The sequence below is a fragment of the Engystomops pustulosus genome, chromosome 3 (genome assembly GCF_040894005.1).
Source record: "Engystomops pustulosus chromosome 3, aEngPut4.maternal, whole genome shotgun sequence".
In the NCBI taxonomy this organism is placed as follows: Eukaryota; Metazoa; Chordata; class Amphibia; order Anura; family Leptodactylidae; genus Engystomops; species Engystomops pustulosus.
In genome coordinates this window covers 64,427,917-64,450,516 of record NC_092413.1, presented here as the reverse complement: position 1 = coordinate 64,450,516, position 22,600 = coordinate 64,427,917, and the positions used below count along the sequence as shown (strand labels likewise).

General features: G+C 42.6%; 1 protein-coding gene across 3 annotated transcripts in view; it reads left to right on the top strand.

Moving 5' to 3' along the window:
- Positions 1-250: 250 nt before the first annotated feature.
- The window catches only part of MTRF1L (mitochondrial translation release factor 1 like), a 38,138-nt gene continuing 15,788 nt past the window's right edge, over positions 251-22,600 (top strand). The window contains exons 1-5 of one of the 3 annotated variants that reach the window (XM_072140972.1): positions 251-666; positions 746-989; positions 8,584-8,663; positions 13,882-14,065; positions 14,153-14,316. In XM_072140972.1, coding sequence (XP_071997073.1) covers positions 613-666; positions 746-989; positions 8,584-8,663; positions 13,882-14,065; positions 14,153-14,316 — 726 coding nt within the window. In that variant the 5' untranslated portion in view covers positions 251-612. Of the gene's footprint in view, positions 990-8,583; positions 8,664-13,881; positions 14,066-14,152; positions 14,317-22,600 lie in introns of all 3 variants that reach the window. The other 2 variants (XM_072140971.1, XM_072140969.1) reach the window with 2 other exon arrangements.

Below are 22,600 nucleotides of genomic sequence, written 5' to 3'. Positions count from 1 at the left end.
CAGTCCTAAAAATGATAACATTGTGAACGTCATCAAAATCCGCAAAAAACTGCATGTAATATTAAATACCACCATTTTGAAGTGTAATTTGTTACGCAGAAAATAAGCCGTCACACAGCTCTGTACATGGAAAAATAAAAAAGTTACAGATTTTTGAATGTGGGAAGTGAAAAATGAAAATGAAAAAGGGCTGTGGCGGGAAGGGCTTAAATGTCTGATTGACAGGGCTCAGCCCCTCAGCCATCTCCTGCAGCCATGTGTGATGCATCAATACGTCACACATCGATAAGGGGATTCAGCCTGTAAACTAAGTGAGCCTAATGAACCAGGAGATAAGGGGGTAATAGGCTTCACTTACAAGTCCGCCTAGGGACCCACAACCTTTATACAGACAAGGGCCCATGGTTAACCGCCGCTGTTTACACGAGTGAGAGGACACTCGGGCACCTCAGTGCAGCAGAGCCTACATGAAATCCTGCCACCGGCTCCTCACTGTCTCTCACACACAGTAACCAAGTATGTTAACGGCAGCCGGCTATTGCTAACTAGAGGAGAACCGACACCGCGCGCGGACACGCTTGATTCCGGTCACGTGGGCAGACATGTGACCCAATGACGCCACGACCTCAGCGAGTGCGAGTCGGTCATGCTGTTCGGCGTTGTCAGGTGTGTTATGTGCGGAGTCCGTGCTGTGTCAAGAAGCGTTTGCCGCAATGTATTAAATAAGCGCTACTTATTGCGGCAGACAGTCCGAGGAATTCGAGCGGTGTCAGATAACGGCCGCCCTCCACTAATAGAAGAGCTGATACGGAGCGATGCGTGGACCCTTTATCTCAGACGTCTTGAGGAATTGGGGAGCGATGAAGTGGTGGTACCGGCTCCGGAGCCAGACGGTAGTCATGCGGCAGGAAGGAAACGGGTTCTCCGAATAATGCGAGACCTAAGGAATAAAGAGAAAGAACTTCAGGAGCTGCAGCAACTAATGGCTGGTATGTGACAGCTCGGCAATGCCCTGGACAGTGAGTGCCCCCATAACAGCAGGTACCCCCATAACAGTACCTAGAGGTACAGGTATCGACGCGTCTGAAAATGCCCGATCTATCAAAATATGATAACGGTTTTTCAATGCGTTTAACCCCGTAACGGGGAATTTTTGCATTTGGAATTTTTTTCCCGCTTTTGAGTACATGGCATGGAATATTTAATAAAATAAAAATTTAAGGTACAGTATGGTAACATTTACAGTAAAATGGACGATGGTAATGTTGTTGTTGTATGCCTTATGTTTATGAGCGACAGTTTTCCTCCTATATACCTGCATGTCATAAGAATTTAAATTCAAATCAAATTTTTTTTTTTTTTTTTTTTTTTTACCGGTGTTTTGTATGCGTTGGAAAAGGGGTAGTCTTATACGGCGAATATATCTTAAACTCTATATTTTAACAGGAAACTAGGGCGGTCGTCTTATACACCAGGTCGTCTTATACGCCGGAATATACGGTACATACAATGTAATGACAGGAAAGTTTCAGTATTATTAATTTTGCAAAGAGCGAACACTGATGCAAGTAGTAGGAGGCATGGACCCAATGTACCCCCCAATTGATTGTTCCCAAAATCAAATAATGCCACAAAAAAAGGAAACAAAATAGAGAAAGCATAATATAACACTTTATTACATCAATTTAAAACAGAATTTATACAGAAAGTCCCTTAACCTCTTGATGCTCAGTGTCCGATACAACCTGAAAATCACCAAAACCCCCCACATATTTGGTATCGCCGCGTCCGTAACAATCTGTACAATAAGTGAGAAACATTATTGGACCCGTTAAAAACAAAACCCGAAAAACTCGTCAATAATGTAAATTTTCATAAAATCCCTTCACAAAAAGATATCAAAAAAAGTTATGTGCACCAAAATGGTACCACTGAAAAGGACAACTCAACACTTAAAAAATAAGCCCTAAACCAGCTCTGTCAACCAAAAACATGGTGTTGCAAAAACAAATGAGATTTTCTTTATATTCGTTTTTTTTCCTGTAAAATTGTAAAATATATAAACTATATGAATGTGGCATAACCGTAATTGTAGTGATCTGTAGAATAAAATAATATAGTATTTTTAGTGTACGGTGTACAACCCCCAAAAATTACGAAAAGAAAGTACCGTATATACTCGAGTATAAGCAGAGACCCCTAATTTCAACACAAAAAAACTGGGAAAACCTATTGACTCGAGTATAAGCTGAGGGTGGGAAATGCATTGGTTACAGCCTCCTAGTATATAGTCTGCCAGCCCCTGTAGCATACAGCCTGCCCAGCCCCTGTAGCATACAGCCTGCCCAGCCCCTGTAGCATACAGCCTGCCCAGCCCCTGTAGCATACAGCCTGCCCAGCCCCTGTAGCATACAGCCTGCCCAGCCCCTGTAGCATACAGCCTGCCCAGCCCCTGTAGCATACAGCCTGCCCAGCCCCTGTAGTAGGAAAAAAAATAACACTGTACTCATCTTTCCGACGTCCCCCCATAGGTCCTCTTCTGTCTTCTGAGTTTTGTCTTTATGTTTTTAGTTGACTCGAGTATAAGCTGAGTTAGGGTTTTTGAGCACAAATTTTGTGCTGAAAAACTAGGCTTATACTCGAGTATATAAGGTAAACCAAAATTGACAATTTTCTTTTCACCCATACATTCAAGAGTTAATAAAATCTCATCAATAAGCTAATGACCCGCTAAAATGAAGTATTTGTAAAGTGCATCTCATGTCGCAAAAAATAAGCCCTTATATGTCCAAATTGCCAAAAAAATAAAGATTGTATAGCCAATAAAAAGTGACAATGCATAATCTGCTCTGAATGGCGCAGCTTCTCTTTGGTGCCCTGGCGTGTGCACATACAGCAGGTTACCACCACTTATGGGGGATTGTTATACGCAGGAGAGATTGGGTATAAAATTTTGTGGAGCGTTTTGGTATTTTATCCACTGAGAATTTGTACATTTTATGAAAAACACATTCATTTAGCCAAAAAACAAAATTTATTTTGAAATTGCATCCGATTTTGTTTTAACCCCTGTAAAACAATTAAAGGGTTAACAAACTTCATAAAAGTTGTTTTACCTACATTGAGGGGTGTAGTTTCTATAATGGAGTAATTTATGGGGTTTACTTTTATTTAGGCCTCTCAAAGTGACTTCAAACCTGAGCAGGTCCCTCAATAGCAGGATTTTGCTTTTTTTATGAAAATGTGAAAAATTGCACCTAACGTTCAAAGCCCCATAACATCCTACAAAAATGAGAGGATGTATAAAAAAAACCACGGAGGCATAAAGTAGACATTTGGTGAATGTTAGTTATTAAATTTTTTGGTGGTTTGACTTATGTGTGGAAAAAGTAGAACATTTTGAATTTCGAAAATTGAGAATTTTTCCAAATTTTCACCAAATATCTGATTTTCTCATAAATAAATGCAAAACATACCACCAAAATTTTTAAACTAACATGAGGTAAAATGTGTCACGAGAAAACAATTTTAAAATCACTTGGATGTGTTAAAGCGTTTCAAAGTTGTAACCATTTATAGTGACACAGGGCAGATTTGAAAAAAATGGGCCGTGTCAGGAAGGTGAAAAGTGGCTTCGGTGTTAAGGGGTTAAAGACGCAGCCATTTTGTAGCTTAAGGCTCAGTCCCATTTTTTTGGATTCTGACTTGCGTCGCTTTATATGGTTGTAACTTTTGAACTTCTCAAAATGATTCTGAGATTGTTATTTCCCCACATGTTGTGCTTCATTTTGGCTGATAAGTTTTGCGTTTATTTAAGAAAAAAATGATGAATTTTTTTGAAAAATTTGCCATTTTCGAAATTCAAAATCATTGCGTTTTCAGGCAGAGAGATTTCCCACCTAAATAAACATTTCCATATTTTTAAGTCATACGGCTTACAAATCTAATATCCCTTTTCTGGATTTTCAGAATTCACTATTTTGGGGATAACTTCAGAAACAACTTTTAGGAAGATTGTTAACCCCTTGAGATCTTCATAGTAATTGAATCAAAATGGAGACGAAATTTAGAATGGTCAAATGTTGACAGTTATATGTTCATTTAGCCCTAAAATTTACACATTTCCAAAAGATAAAAAATAGAAAACCCACCATACAATTTGTTCCTGCAGCTGCCAGGATTTTAGTTTCCTCATTGGCCCCTTTTGTAGGCTATAAAATTTTCACTTTTCCGTTATTGTGGCCATGTGATGGCATGTTTTTTTTTGCGGGATGAGATGCTTTTTCCAGTTATACCATTTTGGGGTTGGTAACCCCTATTGTTGAAAATTTTGTAACTTTTTTTTGAGGGCAGGAGTAGAAAAGCATCAATTCTGCACTGGATTTTTTACTTTTTTTTTTTGTGTTCACCGTATAGACCAGTGATGGGAAACCTTTTGAGCTTGGTGTGTCAAAATTCACCAACAAAAACGAGCATAAATCAGGACCTGTGTCACCTTTAGAAAAAAAACTAATTTTGTATTGAGATGTCCAGCAGCGCCCTCCCCTTATTAATGACATGTCCAGCAGCGCCCTCCCCTTATTAATGACATGTCCAGCAGCGCCCTCCCCTTATTAATGACATGTCCAGCAGCGCCCTCCCCTTATTAATGACATGTCCAGCAGCGCCCTCCCCTTATTAATGACATGTCCAGCAGCGCCCTCCCCTTATTAATGACATGTCCAGCAGCGCCCTCCCCTTATTAATGACATGTCCAGCAGCGCCCTCCCCTTATTAATGACATGTCCAGCAGCGCCCTCCCCTTATTAATGACATGTCCAGCAGCGCCCTCCCCTTATTAATGACATGTCCAGCAGCGCCCTCCCCTTATTAATGACATGTCCAGCAGCGCCCTCCCTTTAAATAAAATATAGTAATAAACTTATATACTTACCCAGTGATGTCTTCTTCCCTGTAGCTTTACTGCAGGTCTGACGATAATGGCGGCTCGGCTCCTCCAGGTTGCACCGCGCACCTCGGGTCACGTGACCCGACGTCAGGTCGCCTCAGTCACGTGACGAGCAGCGCGCATTGCAGCCTGGAGGAGCCGGAGGACTTGCAAACGGTGGGCGGACCAACGCGGCGCCGGACAGGTAAGCAGGGGGCAGAAACACAGGGACGGGGGCAGGACATTACACAGGGGCAGCACATTACACAGGGAGGGAGGCGGACCGCGGGCGCTGGGCAGCCGCGTGTCACCAAAAATGGCTACGCGTGTCAGCGCTGACACGCGTGTCAGTGGTTCGCCATCACTGGTATAGACTAATAATCATGTAATCTTTATTCTATGGGTCGATACGATTACGGGGATACCATACATGAATATTATTTCTTATGTTTTACTTATGTTTGTCAAATAATTTTTCTATTGCCGTCTTCCAAGTGGCATAACATTGTTACGTTTTTGGCTACGGAGCTGGTTGATGGCTTGTTTTTTATAGCATTTTTGCTGGGATTGAATAGGTAAAAATCATAATTCTTTTGGAGGGTCTATAACTGGGTTTTTTTAACAGCGTTCATCATGCGGGTTCATTAATTATTTATTGTAATTCTATGGATTGTTATGGACGTGGTGATACTATATATGTGGGGTTTGTGTTATGATTTAGACTTTTTTTGAGTTATGTCTCTTTGTGTTATGTTACAGTTTTCACCATGGGACATGAACAAGCAATTATCTGATTGCTTGTTCATGATAATACTTTGCAATACTGATGTATTGCAGGATATTAGCAGTGTCAGCCTATGCACATGCATAGGCTGACACTGTGCCTTTAAGATGACTTCACAGACGCCATGTTACTGGCACTGCCTGCAGGCAGCTCTTGGGACCAGACCGGACCCCAGCACTGCCATAACAACGATCGGCGCCCCCGACAACGGTTCGTGGGGGAAAGGACACCCCCCCCCCCTTTCCCCCCCAGAGGCATGGTAAATGCTGTGGTTGCGATGACTGCTGCATTTAACGGGCTAAACACCCACGATTGGAGCCCACTCTGATCGCAAGTGTTACACTGGGGTGTCGGTTATGTTACAGACGGCACCCCTTGTTTCCCGATGCCGATTCGGCTCAGATCTTGAGCTGACACAACCGGAGATACAGACAGTGAAATACATAGCTGAGAATGTGAGCTGTAGATAAATCCTCCTTTTCTTTAATACTCCTTAAGGACGCAGGGTTTTTTCGCTCATAGCTCACTCTCCACCTTCAAAAATCCCTAAATTTGTGATTTTTACAGAGCTGCGTGAGGGCTTATTGTGTGTGCAACAAATTTTACTTCTCTGTTATGTTATTTTTTCCATGTTGTGTAACTGGGAAGCTGGAAAAAAATTCCAAATGTGGAAAAATTAAAAAAAAAAAAAACACATTCACGACTTTCACTGTGCGCTCCAAATAACACCTGTGCTTTATTCTTTGGTTCGGTACAATCACTGTGATGCCAAATTTAATTCTAACGCTAAGAACTTTTTCATACTTGTGAGGTGTAATTTTTTGCAAAATGAGCCAGCGCTTTCATCGTTATCGTTTGAGTACTGGGCGACATCATGGTGTAAAAGTCGCTTTTTGGACATTTGGGCGCTATTTTCCGTTATGTAGTGCACTGCCGGAAATAAACGTTTTTATATTTTGATCGGGCGTTTTGGGAAGCGGCAATACCTAATATGTTTATTTATTTTTATTTTTTTCACTATTTCTTAGAGCTTCGTCCCTACCATATACTGCAATACTACTGTATTGCAACATATGGTGTTGTTACATAAGATTCTTAAGAAACCCGGCAGCCTCGGGTCTGACAAAGTCCCAAAGCTGTCATGGCAACTGATTGCCGACCGCTTGTGAGGCTTTTTTTTGAAGGGTGTATCCCTTCAGCAGATATCTGCCGCAGAGCGTTAAAGGGTTAACTGCCCGTAATTCCTGTTTTGTCTGTATTTCTTGGCAGAGGTGATTTTGTTATAGGTATGAACAAGTGAGATTTCACAGAAGAGGTAATTCTAGAAAGGACCATACCTTAATTTCACTGATCATATTGATATTGACTTGTTCACCCCTCTATACCTTTAATGGGGGTCATCGCTGTTGGACATGCTCCTCATCAGAGTGATCCACCTGCTGATATTATGTAGTGTTCTAGGGGCATCTAGTGATTGAGTGTTAGTACTGCACCTGAGTTTGCCCTCTTTCGCATTGAAAAGACACCAAACTAATACAAGACACTTTAACCCTCGGTTGAGAATTATTTCTGTATCCGCAGAAAATGATATATCCGTGCAAGCATCTTTTTTTCTGCTTTTTAATAGCAATACTAATAAAAGTTATATTTTATATGAAAGTAGTGATAGTAGTTTAGTGGTTTAAAATGTCGTGACAGGTTCACTTATGAATGGATTATATTCATAAATTTTGAAAAGATTTCCTTCTTGGCAATCTTTTTAGGAATGTAATGGGGCACACCTGGTAAGTTATGAAATGTACCGTATATACTCGTGTATAAGCCGAGTTTTTCACAAAAAAATGTGCTGAAAAACGTCCCTTCGGCTTATACACGAGTCAATACTTAATATATATACTTAAAAAATATTTAAAAAATAATTAACTTATATACTCACCCTCCGGTGGCCCCGACGTGCAGCGCTGCTCCTCCGATGTCCGCGCGGGTCCTCTTCTGGCTTCCGCGGCCGTCTTCTTGCTTTTTTAACTTCGTGCCGGGCGCCGCCATTGTTTTTCTTCCAGGCGGCGCCTAGTATGACGTCAGCAGCGGCGCGTCATACTAGGCGCTGTCTGCGGGAGAGCAATGGCGGCGCCCGGCACGAAGTTAGAGAAGCAAGAAGACGGCCGCGGAACCCAGAAGAGGACCCGCGCGGACATCGGGGGAGCAGCGCTGCAAGTCGGGGCCACCGGAGGGTGAGTATATAAGTTTATTTATTTTTTTTTTTTTAACGCTGGGCAGGCTGTATACTGCTGGGGGCAGGCTGACTACATACTGGGGGGGGGGTCTGTGACCAATGCATTTCCCTACCTCGGCTTATACTCGAGTCAATAGGTTTTCCCAGTTTTTGATGGTAAAATTAGGGGTCTCGGCTTATTCTTGGGTCGGCTTATACTCGAGTATATACGGTAATAAATATTATTCAATTCACATTGAAAGGCAACCCTCACAAATAAAGCTGTATCTAAATGTATCTTGTACTTCATACTGTGAATAAATTTCAAAAGGGTAAATCTCCCACCCCAGAAGAGAAAATGTAAATCTAAGCGCTTGTATGCTTATGATGAAGAAAACATAATGGCCTTTGGGAGGTGATGGAATAAAAACAAGAAAAAATTCTTAGACATTTAGGCCTTAAATAGGCTGGTCCCTGAGGGTTTAAACTTTATCCTCCAGTGACCTAGTACTTATCAGATTTGTGTGACCTCCTTATGTGTTTGGGGCAAATTAATCTTAAGGGCAATAGCTATGAATTGGTGCAGGTGTACTAAATGGCTGAAAGTGTTTTATTCCTCATATTTCTGGTGACTAATCCTTTCCTTTTACTTATTTGTAGAGGAAAATGAAGATCTAAAATCTCTGGCCCAAACAGACATTGAGTCCTGTGAGGAGGAGATTCTCAATCTTAAATACCAGGTGAAGTAGACAGTGTATGACATGGTGCATGTTATGATACTAGGATGGAAAGCAATCGGGTCTCTGCTTTCATTTTGAAATGTTCTCTAAAAAGTGGAAGCTGGAATTTCTTGCCTCCATGGACTTCTATTACTCCCCATCCTCCATGGAGACTGCTGTGATTTCAAATAATCGGATGCACACACAAATACAACCTTAGATGTCACCCCGGTTACATGACATGATGTAACAGAGCTCTCCCTCAATAGCATGTTATATAGCACTGAGACCTGTCCATCAGGAACAAGGAGGCAGGGAAATGCAAGTAACCCATGAATATGTAAGGCCTCATTGGACTCGCATAGTGACATTTAACTTGCATCAGGTGATTTGCATATAACTTTACAAACAAATTTTCTTAACAAAGGCATGAAAAGGAACCATTTAGCAATAAGGGCAATGCTTTTTAATCATAGTTTTTAATGAAATATTTATTTTGGGTGGGTTAATTTGCATGACAGGTTCTCTTTAAAGGGTTTTTCCCAGGAAGACAAGTTAGGCCCTATCCACAGGATAGGGCCTAACTTGCTGATCAGTGGGGGTCTCAGTGCTGACACCCCTGCAGATCGCGAAAACGAAGGGTCCAACGGGGTCCATGTATGCATGGCCATCTGCTCCATTACTCTTATGGAGCAACAAGATCAGTCAGAACCCTCATTTTCGTAATCTGTGGGAGGGTCTCAGCATTGAGACCCCCCCACTGATCAGCACGTTGGGGCTTAATTTGTCTTCCTGGGAAAACATAGTTTTTATGAATGTCATAAAATTTAATACAGTTATGATTAAAAAAGTACACCATCTTACACCGACATACCATGCTTTACATGTATGAATGCATAATAGAGAAGCCATATATAAAAAAAAGTACCCCCAATTCATGGTTTGGCCTAGATGCGGCTACTTGGTTTATCTGTGTGGTGTCGGAACCCCCCATCGTTCTCTGTATGACATCGGTATATTGTCCTGGAGCCACAAGGGCCCACTCTTGACAATGATACTTCAGTTAACTGATGTAAATGTTTATCTATATTTTACCACTGACACTTGAAATCGGTTTGTGCTGTGAAAATGTAACTAGTGACAAGAGAAGGAAGAAACTTAAAGGACCTCTACCATCAGATTACCAGATGATGAATGAGTACACTTAATTACCACTTGCCCATCCTGTGCATCCTCCCAGCCATCTTTTACTATATCTTAGAACGGCCAATTTGCATTAAAATATGATTATCTGCATGAGGTGCTCTGTCGCAAACTAAATTATGCACAGCACGAGGCCTCCTGGCACTGCCTAAGAAACTTTAATTTGTCAGATGGGCCATACTAAGATATAGCAAAAAAAAATAGCTGGAAACGGGCATGGGGAGGTGAGTGGTACAGTCATGGCCAAAAGTTTTGAGAATGACACAAATATTATATTTTCACATGATCTGTTGCCCTCTGGTTTTTATGTGTGTTTGTCAGATGTTTTTTATCACATGCAAAAATACAAGTGCAATCATATTATGAGTAACAAGTAGCTTTTGTTGACAGTTAGGGTACATGCGGGCATACCGCCATGTGCTGGAGAGGAGGAGGAGGAGGTGACCCCTCCTCCCTCCATATAGAATAGCGGCACACGGCCGCACACTCGCCGAAAGATAGAGCATGCTCTATCTTATTGCGGTGTGCAGCCTGGATCGGTGCCACACGTGTGGCACCGTATCCCTGCCGTGCCACTATTGCTGTCGCATGTACGTCCCCGCAGACGGCCATGAGAATAAGCCCTTAGAATGAGTTACTGCAGCAAGTCAATATTTGCAGTGTTGACCCTTCTTCTTCAGGACCTCTGCAATTCTCCCTAGTATGCGCTCAATCAACTTCTGGACCAAATCCTGACTGATAACAGTCCATTCTTGCACAATCAATGCTTGCATTTTGTCACAATTTGTTGGTTTTTGTTTTTCCACCAGTCTCTTGATGATTGACCACAGGTTCTCAATGGGATTAAGATCTGGGGAGTTTTCAGGCCATTTAGTTTGAGACATTTAGTTATCACCTTTGCTTTATGGCAAGGTGCTCCATCATGCTGGAAAAGGCATTGTTGATCACCAAACTGCTCTTGGACGGTTGGGAGAAGTTGCTCTTGGAGGACATTCTGGTACCATTCTTTATTTGTGAATGTGTTTTTAGGCAAGACTGTGAGGTTCATTTTCTAAGGGCTCCGCGGCTGCACTTTCGTCGGGTTTCCCGACTTTTTCAGCTTTGCGTCGAATTCCGCCGGGATTTTGGTGCACACGATTGAATTTTGGCGCAATCGCGCTGGCTTTCACGTGGCAGAAATCGGGGGCATGGCTTTGGAAAAACTGCGGAATTTAAAAACCGAATTGTCGTAAAATCAATCACTCACATGCACCAGGAATAGATTGGTGGACCTCGGCGCAGCAGCAACACCTGGTGGACATCGGGCGCACAACCTTAGTCAATCGCCGGAAGACCCGAATCCTCGTCGGAGAACGCTCTGCTGGATCGCGACAGGACCGGGTAAGTAAATGGACCCCCCCCGTGAGAGAGCCGATTCCCTTGGCTGAGAAGCAACCCCACACATGAATGGTTGCAGGATGCTTTACAGTTGGCATGAGACAAGACTGGTGGTATCGCTCACCTTGTCTTCTCCGAACAAGCTGCTTTCCAGATGTTCCAAACAATCGGAAAGGGGATTCATCAGAGAAAATGACTTTACCCCAGTCCTCAGCAGTGCACTCCCTGTACCTTTTGCAGAATATCAATCTGTCCCTGATGGTTTTTTTTTTCTGGATAGAAGTGGTGTCTTTGCTGCCCTCCTTGACACCAGGCCTTGCTCCAAGAGTCTCCGTCTCACAGATGCACTCGCACCTGCTGCCGTTCCTGAGCAAGCTCTGCACTGCTGGTAGTCCGATCCAGAAGCTGAAACACTTGTAAGAAACGGCCCTGGAGCCTTTTTGGCAACAATGGAACCTCTTTCCTTGAATTCCTTGATTATACGATAGAATGCACCTCAGTCAACAATCTTTCTAGCTGCAATACTCTACCCAGTTAGGACAGTTTTGTGCAGTGCAATGATGACTGCACGTGTTTCTTTAGAGATAACCATGGTTAACAGAAGAGAAACGATGATGCCAAGAGCTATCCTCCTTTGAAAGTGTCCAGTGGTGTGATTCTTACTTAATCATGACAGTTTGATCTCCAGCCCCCTTCACACCTGTGTTAATGGAGCAATCACTGAAACAATGTTGGCTCCTCCTTTTAACCCCTTAACGCTCTGCGCCGTAGCTCTACGGCGCAGAGGTATAAGGGATGTATGAAGAGGGCTCACGGGCTGAGTCCTCTTCATACAGAGGTGGGGGTTTTTGCATTTTGCACAAAACCCCCACCGCTAATAACCGCGGTCGGTGCCTGCACCGATCGCGGCTATTAACCCCCTAAACGCCGCCGGCAAAGTCGCCGGCGGCGTTTAAAAGACGGCGGCGCGCGGGCGCCGCCATCTTTTTTTCGATCGCCACGCCCCCGAACGTCATCGGGGGGCGGCGATCGGTTGCCATGGTAGCCTCGTGTCTTCTTTTGACACGAGGCTATCTGGCAGCTGCATATTCGTTACAATGAGCCAGTGGCTCATTGTAATGAATGTGCTGCAAAAATGCCATATATTGCAATACTGTAGTATTGCAGTATATGGTAGCAGCGATCTGACTATCTAGGGTTAATGTACCCTAGATGGTCTAAAAGATAGTGAAAAAAAAAAGTTTAAAAAATAAAAAAAATCAATAAAATATTAAAAGTTCAAATCACCCCCCTTTCCCTAGAACGGATATAAAACATAACAAACAGTAAAAATCACAAACATATTAGGTATCGCCGCGTCCCAAAATGCCCGATCTATCAAAATATAAAAACGGTTACGGCCGGCGGTGACCTCCGAGGCGGGAAATGGCGCCCAAATGTCCGAAATGCGACTTTTACACCTTTTTACATAACATAAAAAATGAAATAAAAAATGATCAAAATGTCGCACAGACCTCAAAATGGTAGCAATGAAAACGTCGCCTCATTTCGCAAAAAATGACCCCTCACACATCTCCGTGCGCCAAAGTATGAAAAAGTTATTAGCGTCAGAAGATGGCAAAAAAAAATTTTTCTTTTTTGTACACATTCGTTTAATTTTTGAAAATGTATTAAAACACAATAAAACCTGTATAAATTTGGTATCACCGCGATCGCACCGAACCAAAGAATAAAGTAGGCATGTTATTTGGAGCGAAGAGTGAAAGTCGTAAAAACTGAGCCCACAAGAACGTGACGCACGTGCGGTTTTTTTTCAATTTTTCCACATTTGGAATTTTTTTTCAGCTTCGCAGTACACGGCATGTTAAAATAAATAACATTGCGGGAAAGTAAAATTCGTTACGCACAAAATAAGCCCTCACACAGGTCTGTACACGGAAAAATGAAAAAGTTAGGGATTTTTGAAGTTGGAGAGCGAGAAATGAGGCGAAAAACCCTCCGTCCTTAAGGGGTTAATGCATGCCTGCAATGAAGTTGAAATGTGCTTTGGGGGGGAAAAGTTGATTTTCTAGGCAAATATTGACATTGCAATTAATTGCTGTTTTATAGCATTCTGGAGTATATGCAAATTGCCGTTATAAAACCTGATGCAGTAGACTTTGTAAAAATTAACATTTTGTATCATTCTCAAAACTTTTGCCCATGACTGTACACACCCACCTGTTGGTGGTCTCATGATAGAGGTCCTCATGCAATCATTGGAGGGGGCGTTAATAATAATATCTATGACAGGTTTGCTGTGATTGTGTTAGTGCCTCAAAAGTTGTGTCCACCAAAAATAGCATAACTACAGGCATTCAACTTTTTGATGCCGGAAATTGAGTATTTATAGACCTATAAACCCAAGCGTAACAAACTTCTATTGTGCTAAATTACACCCCTTGATGCTGGATTGACTTATGTTGACCTAGTGTCCACACAAACCAGATAAATCTTGTGATATAGAGCAATGACTGTGTTGGTAAAACCAGTTTTATGTTTTTGATGAGGATGGCAATGTAAACACAGTAATATTTTAGTTTTTAAAGTTGTGTTTCTACTATAGAAATTTTTTTTATGCTGTATGTGCTCACATTATTTTGCCGTTTCTGTTGCACAGATGGCTTGGCTCTTAATATCCAAAGAAGACGCTGACAACTGCAATCTTATTTTAGAGGTGAAAGCTGGTGTTGGAGGACAAGAAGCAATGCTCTTCACTGCTGAGATATTTGATATGTATCAGAGATACGCCTCCTATAAAAGCTGGAGCTTTGACATATTGGAATATTTTCGCAGTGACTTGGGTGAATAATGCTACATGAATTAAATATATTTTAAGAGGGCATATTTTCATAATGTGGTTGTACCAATTAATATTTTCTTTGTTTAAGGAGGAGTTCGACATGCAACCGCAAGTGTTGGTGGTTTTAATGCCTATAAGCAACTGAAATATGAAGGGGGTGTCCATAGAGTTCAGAGAGTACCCAAGACTGAGAAACAAGGAAGAATTCATACAAGCACTATGACTGTTGCTATTCTGCCTCAACCTAGAGAGGTAAGGATTGTGAATGTAAAATTACATTTGTGCTTTAAGATTTATCCGATTCGGTTATGGCTGTGAAAAGGGTTGTCTGGCTCAAACACATTTGGGGGAATGTATTAAGACTGGCATATTGGCATAAGCATAGGCGGGATGTTATATCGATCCTGAAAACTAATTGCTCAGCATTGGTCGCACCCTTATGGGCCCAATGGGAAGGTATGCATTTGTCTAATCTCATGATCATGTTCCAGAAAGGGATATATTGTTACCGTAAGGCGACGGTATTGAGCTTTCCTGTGCCATAATCAGTTAAAGGGTAACTGTAAAGTTATAATGATTTTACCAAATTCCCAAAGTTATGGCATTTTCTGTTCTGAAAAAAAATCTTTTTGGCTAGTGGTCAAGTGGGCAGAGACTAACATCTTCCTGTACTTGCCCTGAAGTCCAATTTGGTGCATACAGATGCCATGATGCCTTGTTTTCTCTCTTAATTACCACAAGTAATTTCTACTGAACAGTGTACATGCAGCATGCATGTACAATGGATGACTAGTCTGGCAGCTTACATCACATGGAGGAGCAGGGAACATGTAATAAGTGTAAGAAATCATAAGTAAAAATGTTACTTGAAGTGTATAGCCTGTGCTGGGTGAGCACTTGGGGTTAATAGCTTCTCTGCACAGGGCACAAAGTGCTGAAAACAAGGTTGGGGAAGGGTGAGGTGAAGAGAAAGTTCTGTATAATCACAGCCTGCAATAGAGGAACTGATAGTAACAGGCGAGCTCTTGTACCTCACTATTCTGCGTAGGAGACATGTGTATCCACAGATGTACACCCTCAGCTCTGCTACATACACAGAGAGAGCACTGCCATATGACCTTTTCCTCTGTGAGCAGGGATCAGAAGCCACTCCCCTCTATGAGACTGAATATTATAGATGGACACAAGGCAGGAGAAGGGGCTACTTCAGCACTGAGATAATCTGAGAAGTATAGCAAATAAACTCTCTATCATGGCTTCCTTGGCATCTAACTATACTTCCTTATCTGCATGGACCTGCCTCCTCGTCGACTACCGTGCCTGGCAAGTTTCTCCTTGGAATTTCTGCACAGTCGACAGGCAGTGCTTACTGCGTGTCCATGCACATAAGGAGGCGTAGTTGGCTGAGGAGGTAGCCATGTTGTAGTGTTCCTTCTTGGATTGCTGGGACGATAGCCCCACCCACCTGACTGGAAGCCGAACAGGAATAGGAGTGCATTTTACGGGGTGCACACAGCGTTGGAAAGTTATAAAGTTATGGCCAGCAACTTTGAAAGCTTACCTACTTGCTTACTCTTTGTGGTTTACAAGTGTGGGGCTGGTGACTGGTTCCCCTTTAAAAAGAAAAGACTGGCGTAATGAATGTCAGTCAAAATTTTTCTTCCCTAGGATTTCAGACAGTTTTCCTGAAATCCAACAAAACTGTTGGAAAGCGTGCTTGTTACTTGAACAATTGCACTGCCAGGACATTATGATCATGAATATAAGGTCACGATTCTGGCACGGTGATTGTGCATGGAGTGATAGAGATCATATGACCCGGCATCTGTGTTCTTTTTATGTTCAGTAATGTCTGGCTAATGAGGTGAGGCCTGATTATTAACCGCTTAACGCTCAGCGTCCGATATATCGGACACTGAGCTCAGTGCCTTAGCGCTCAGTGTCTGATATATCGGATGCTGAGCCGATGCCGGTTCAGCTCAAGATCTGAGCCGAACCAGCTTCGGGGAAAAACGGGGTGCTGGCTGTAACTGATAGACGGCACCCCAGTGTAACACCCACGATCGGAGTTGTCCGATCTGGACCCCGGAGTTACCTGCAAGAACTGCCAGTAAGATGGCATATGTGACGTCATCTTACTGGCAGTGCACAAGCCTATGCAATTGTATAGGCAATTGTATAGATTGCTTGTTCATGTCCCATGGAAAAAAAGTGAAAAAGTAATTCAATAAAAAAATAAAGTAATAAATCACTAAAAATGCCCAAAAGCCCCAAAACATATAAACAGACATTTAACTAAAAAAAAAAGTCTAAATCCTAACACAAACCCCACATATATAGTCTCACCGTAACAACCCGTAGAATAACAGTAAATAATAATTGAACCTCCAAAAATTATGATTTTTACCTATTCAATCCCACAAAAAAATGCTATAAAAAGTGATCAAAAACACATATGTTCTCCGACATGATATTGGTGCAAATTACAACATGTCCCGCAAAAAACAAGCCATCAACCAGTTCCGTAGCCAAAAAAGTAACAATGTTATGCCACTTGGAATACGGCAATACAAAAATGATAGATTTTTTTTTCCCCAAATTAGGGTTTTATTTGACAAATTTAGTAAAACGTAAGAAAATATTGATGTATGGTATCCCCGTTATCGTATCGACCCATAGAATAAAGATAACATGATTATTAGGCTATATGGTGAACACCAAAAAAAAAAAGTAAAAAATCCAGTACAGAATTGATGCTTTTCTACTCCTGCCCTCATAAAAAAAGTTCCTAAATTTTCAACAATGGGGGATACCAACCCCAAAATGGTAACGATGGATAAAGCCTCTCATCCCGCAAAAAAATGCTGTCACATGGCCCCAATAACGGGAAAGTGAAAATTCTATAGCCTGCAAAATGGGCCAATGAGGAAACTAAAATCCTGGCAGCTGCAGGGCGCTCCTTCCCTTCTGCTCCTCGCTGTACACCCATTAAACAAGTCGAGGCTACATGTTGGGGGGTCTCTGTACTCAGGAAAAATTATAGAACAAACTATGGTGGGTTTTCTCTTTTTATCTTTTGGAAATGTGTAAATTTTAGGGCTAAATGAACGTATAACCGGCACAATTTGACCATTCTAAATTTCACCTACATTTTGATTCAAGGGGTTAACAATCTTCATAAATCTTCATAAAAGCTGTTTCTGATAGTTTGTGGGGTGCAGATTTGAAAATGGGTTGGTTATACAGGGGGTTTTAATGCTAAATATGTAAAATTTCGTTCAAAACAGTATTTATCCCAAAAATAGTAAATTCTTAAAATACGGAAAATCGCTAAACTATTTGTAAGCCGAAAAGTAGACATATGGGAAATGTTATTCAGCAACTTATTTAGGTGGTAAATCTATCTGCCTGAAAACGCGATGATTTCGAATTTCGAAAATGGCAAATTTTTCTAAAAATTCATAATTTTTTTTTTTTTTTAATGTAAATAAACACAAAACTTATCAGACAAAATTTACCACTAAAATGAAGTACAACATGTGGGGGAAAAAAATCTCAATCGTTTAGATAAATAAGTGTTTAAAAGTTATAACCATATAAAGCGACGCATGTCAGAATCCAAAATATCGGGCTGAGCCTTAAGCTACAAAATGGCTGTGTCCTTAAGGGGTTAAAATTTGCCCTGTCATTAGAGGAGTTTAAACATTGTACTTCAAAGGCACGATGGCAAAAAAAGTAACAATTCAGACATTTGGGTGCTAATTTTGGTTACGATGTTCACAGCCGGAAATAAACTCTTCCCTTACGTTCCCATGACGGCCCCACCTGGAGGATGACCCCTTGATTTCTGTGGGCACAGGAAGCAGAGAAGTTAAAAGGCCCCACCCCGGCATCTATACTCCAGTGTCTTCCTGTCCCTACACAGGGCAGGGAGCAGAGATGGAACTCTCCTCACATGCTTCCTCCAGGTGGGGCAGTGGGGGGAGTACGAACCTGCAGGCACGGGCCTGACCCTTACCCTGCCAGTCCCGGACCTCGCCTCGACGCATCGCGCGTCCTCCCTGGCTCCGATGGGGACTGTTGTGCCAACACTACCCCCGACTCCGCGTAGATCCAGGGTACCCGGAAGTCGGAGCACATGTGGTGGCTCCGGTCACATGCTCCGACGCTTCTCTTGAGAACTTCCGGTCGCACCGGAAGTGACGTTTTGGGTCACTGAAAGGCCGGAGCGCACGTGGTAACCTTTGTCACGTGCTCCGGCTCGCGGATTAGATGTCTTCCGGCTGCACCGCAAGTGACGTATTGGGGCTCAGCGGCGCCAAAATTTAAAGCTTGGTTGCAGGTAGTCACTCTGACTCTGAGGTCTAGATCGCCTACCGCTTCGCCGATAAGGTACTGTACACTATGCTCATGTGTCAATGTACATAATACTGCAATATATTCTGCTGTATGTGAATAAGCCCCCCTTACCTATAAATTATAGGTGCCCATGGAAGTATCTATCTTTCCTAGTGTCAGGGAAATATCCCCATCTCTTGATGTAATGTGTGGTTCCAAATCATTATATAGTATGAGCTGCTCGGTGAATCACTCAGACCTTCACATGTTTGAGAGAATTCCAATTTATTTAGGTAGCAGACAGTTTTTATAGGTTCTTGAGACAAAGGGACCTACTGACCATACCCACATTCCAATAGCCAACAGGATGTAACTGAAAGATGATCTGTGTACACGGGGGGATGGTGGGAAATGGTACATAGGAGTCTTTTCTATCAATAGAGCCAAAGAAAAAGACACATAGAGGGAGAACACAGGGGATTCTATTCCCTCACACTAGCGAGGTCCTTGCCATGGAATCTACGGGCCCTGTGAGTGTCTTATAGATTTAAAGGGGTAGGGGCTCTATTTCAAATATATGTTATATCCCCTATAAAAAGCTATCACTTTTCTCTTGGTAGGAGCCGAAAGAGAAAGTGAGGAGTAATGATCCCTCTAAAGATGGGAAGAGATCAGCCTATCGTAAATGCAACATGTGCAATACAAGGCTTAAAGGAAACCTACCACTTGAAATGGCAGGTTTAAGAAGAAAACACCGAGCACCAGCTCGGGGTGAGCTGGTGCCGGAGCTTATTTTTGTTAGTGTTTTAAACCCGTGTATCAGGGTTTAAAACACTTTTTAAACTTTATAGCCGACGCAGGGAGGTACGCGCTCGGCGCTTACCATGTGCGCGGCTCTCCTTCACTTCCTATGTAGCCGCGCGCATGGTAAGCGCCGAGCGCGTACCTCCCTGCGCCGGCTATAAAGTTTAAAAAGTGTGCTCGGTGTTTTCTTCTTAAACCTGCCATTTAAAGTGGTAGGTTTCCTTTAATTCTAACTATAAAAAACCAGTATGCAAGGACTGTTTGGATAACCTTCTAAGAGAGGAAAGAACAGGATTCATGGAGGAGATACGTTCCTTCATGGCCTCGCTTAGCCTTCCCGTCCCCCTACCTAAAAGGGCCCTAATATGCGCCTCAGAATCAGACCCTGACTCAGAGGATAATTCTTCTTTTAAGGACTCGTTAGTTATGGAGCCATCCACTTCTCTATCCGCTTCAAAGATGGAATCCAGATATCTGTTTTCCTCTGAGGATTTAGACCAATTGCTTAAAGCTATTCGTGACACTCTAAAGATTGAGGAAGTGGAGGAAGCTAGATCCCATTCAGGATCTAGCTTCTGGAATTCACCTCCCAAGGTTGATGTCCAGGTGACAAAACTGACAAAGCGCACCTTTGAGGACTCTATCCAGATAAAAGATCCCATGGATAGGAAAGCTGACTGTTTGCTTAAAAAAGCTTGGGAGTCTACTATGCTTAATCTAAAAGCTAACGTAGCCACTACCTCGGTTGCCCGTACTATGTATTTCTGGTTATCAGAGCTGGAAAATCATATTAGGGAAGGCACCCCTAGAGAGCTCCTGTTAGAGACTCTTCCAGCATTAAAGTCTGCTACTGCCTTTATTGCCGATGCGTCTGGTGAATCCGTCAGGTTTTCGGCAAAAGAAGGTGCCTTGTCTATTGCAACCAGAAGAGCGCTATGGCTAAGACAATGGAGTGGTGATTTCAGGTCAAAGTCCAAACTTTGCAGCATTCCATTTGAAGGGGAATTTGTGTTTGGTCCCGAGCTTGATTCTATTTTGGAGAAAGCGGCGGACAAAAATAAAGGGTTTCCTGAGGTTAAGAAGCCACCCAGAAAACAGCCCTTTCAGGACTTTAGAGATCGAAAAAATTCATACAGAGGCAAAGGCAAGCAAGGGCGCTGGAGCCATCCGAAAGGAGGTAGAGGTAGAGGCTTCCTCCTTAGCTCCAGTAATTTGACCTCATTTGGGAAGCAATGGAGGAAGGTTACTGGGGTTCCTTGCACAATGGACCCAGATCACATCCAACCCTTGGATTCTAGAAATAATAAAGCAAGGTTACAAGCTAGAATTAACATCTCTTCCTCCCCACAAGTTTATCCTTACCAAGTTGGCTTCTCAAAAGTCGACTGCTTTAATTTTTCAGGAAGTCCAGAAACTTATTCAGATGGACGTAATTACACCAGTACCAAAAGGAAGGTGGAAGTGCGTTCACTTCTCCTCCTTGTTTCTCATTCAAAAGCCAAATGGATCCCACAGGATGATTTGCAACCTCAGAGGCTTGAACCAGCATCTCTTGTACAGGAAGTTCAAGATGGAGTCAATAAATTCTGCTGTAACATTAATCCATCCGGGAGCCTACATGTGCACGATAGACTTGAAGGATGCGTATTACCACGTCCCTATTTACCTTCCGTCTCAGAAGTTTCTGAGGTTCGCAGTAGTCTCACCACAAGGAGAAAATCTATGCTTCCAATACAGGTCTCTACCTTTCGGGATTGCATCAGCTCCGAGAGGGTTTTCCAAAATAATCATAGAGGTCGCAGCCTTCTTGAGAACGCATCAAGTCCTGGTCATCCCATACTTGGACGACTTACTCACAATAGCGGAAAATCGAGAAGAGCTTATTCTACACAGGAACTTTACAATCCAAACGCTACAAGATCTAGGATGGATCATAAACTGGGAGAAGTCTGCTATGCATCCAAATACTCAGATCTTTTTCCTGGGAACCATCCTGGACTCTGTGAACCAGAAATCTTATCTTCCCAGAGAGAAGTCCGAACACCTGGTATGTTAAGTCAACATTTTTTTCATCGCCAGAGATGCTCCATAAGAGATGCTATGAAGCTTCTGGGACAGTTAACATCTTGCATCCAGTGGGCACAGAACCATACGAGAGTCCTGCAAGGCTGGATACTGCAATCATGGGACAAAGATCCCCTACATCTGGACAGTAACATCAGCAAAAAGTCATTAGAGTGGTGGACCATTCCCACACATGTCCATGGCATCCCTGGCCCCTATCTATGACAGATGCAAGTCAAAAGGGCTGGGGTGCGAACATAGCAGGGTCCTTCTTCCAGGGAAACTGGCCTCCTCCTATCCAAAGGATGTCTTCCAACTATCGAGAACTGAAAGCAGTCCTGGAAACCTTGAAGACAGCCAGTCATTTGTTGGTAGGTCAGCACGTGAAAGTTCTATCGGACAATTCCACGACGATCGCTTACCTACAAGATCTCCAGACCTTATAGACCTCTCGAGCTAAATATTCTCTTGGGCAGAAATGAACATCAAGTCCCTATCAGCAGTTCATCTAAGAGGAAGAGACAACAAGGTGGCAGACTTTCTGAGCAGAAAAAAACTAGACCACAACGAATGGTGTCTGAACCAGCAAGTATTCCATCTTCTAACCCAGATGTGGGGTATGCCTGTAGTGGATCTGTTTGCCACCAGGGAAAATACAAAAACTGATCTTTTCTACTCTGTTATTCAGAGACCGCCTCGAAGTTGCACGCATTCGGCCACAAGTGGGATGCTTTTCTGGCATATGCTTTTCCTCCTCTGCCTGTAATAGCAAGAGTTCTTCGGAAAATTCAAAGAGACAGGTCCAAGGTCATCCTGATCGTTCCTTTCTGGCCCAAAAAGAGCTGGTTTCCGCTCCTGAAGAAGATGGCTCTAGCAGAACCTCTTATGCTACCCATTCAGAAAGATTTTCTCTACCAAGGGCCACTATCTCATCCGAATCCGCAGGATCTCAAGCTTTCAGCCTAGATCCTGAAAGGAGCTTCTTGAGGGCAAAAGGCCTTTCTGACAAGGTAATCTCTACTCTACAATCTAGTAGAAAACCAGTTACCTCAGCTATATACCTGAAAATTTGGAAGACGTTTATTTCTTTCTGTGGTCCAGCAGTCCCCAATCAATCTTCTCCTAATATCTTACAGATCTTAAATTTCTTGCAAGCCGGTTCGACATGGGCCTTAAAACAAGTACCCTTAAAGTCCAGATTGCAGCGCTAAGTGTGTTCTTTGATTCATCCCTGGCTGACCATAGTTGGATAAAAAGGTTTGTAAGAGCGACTGTCCGAATCAGGCCCTTCAGTGGCTCCCTGGGACTTATCCTTAGTGCTAAATTTTTT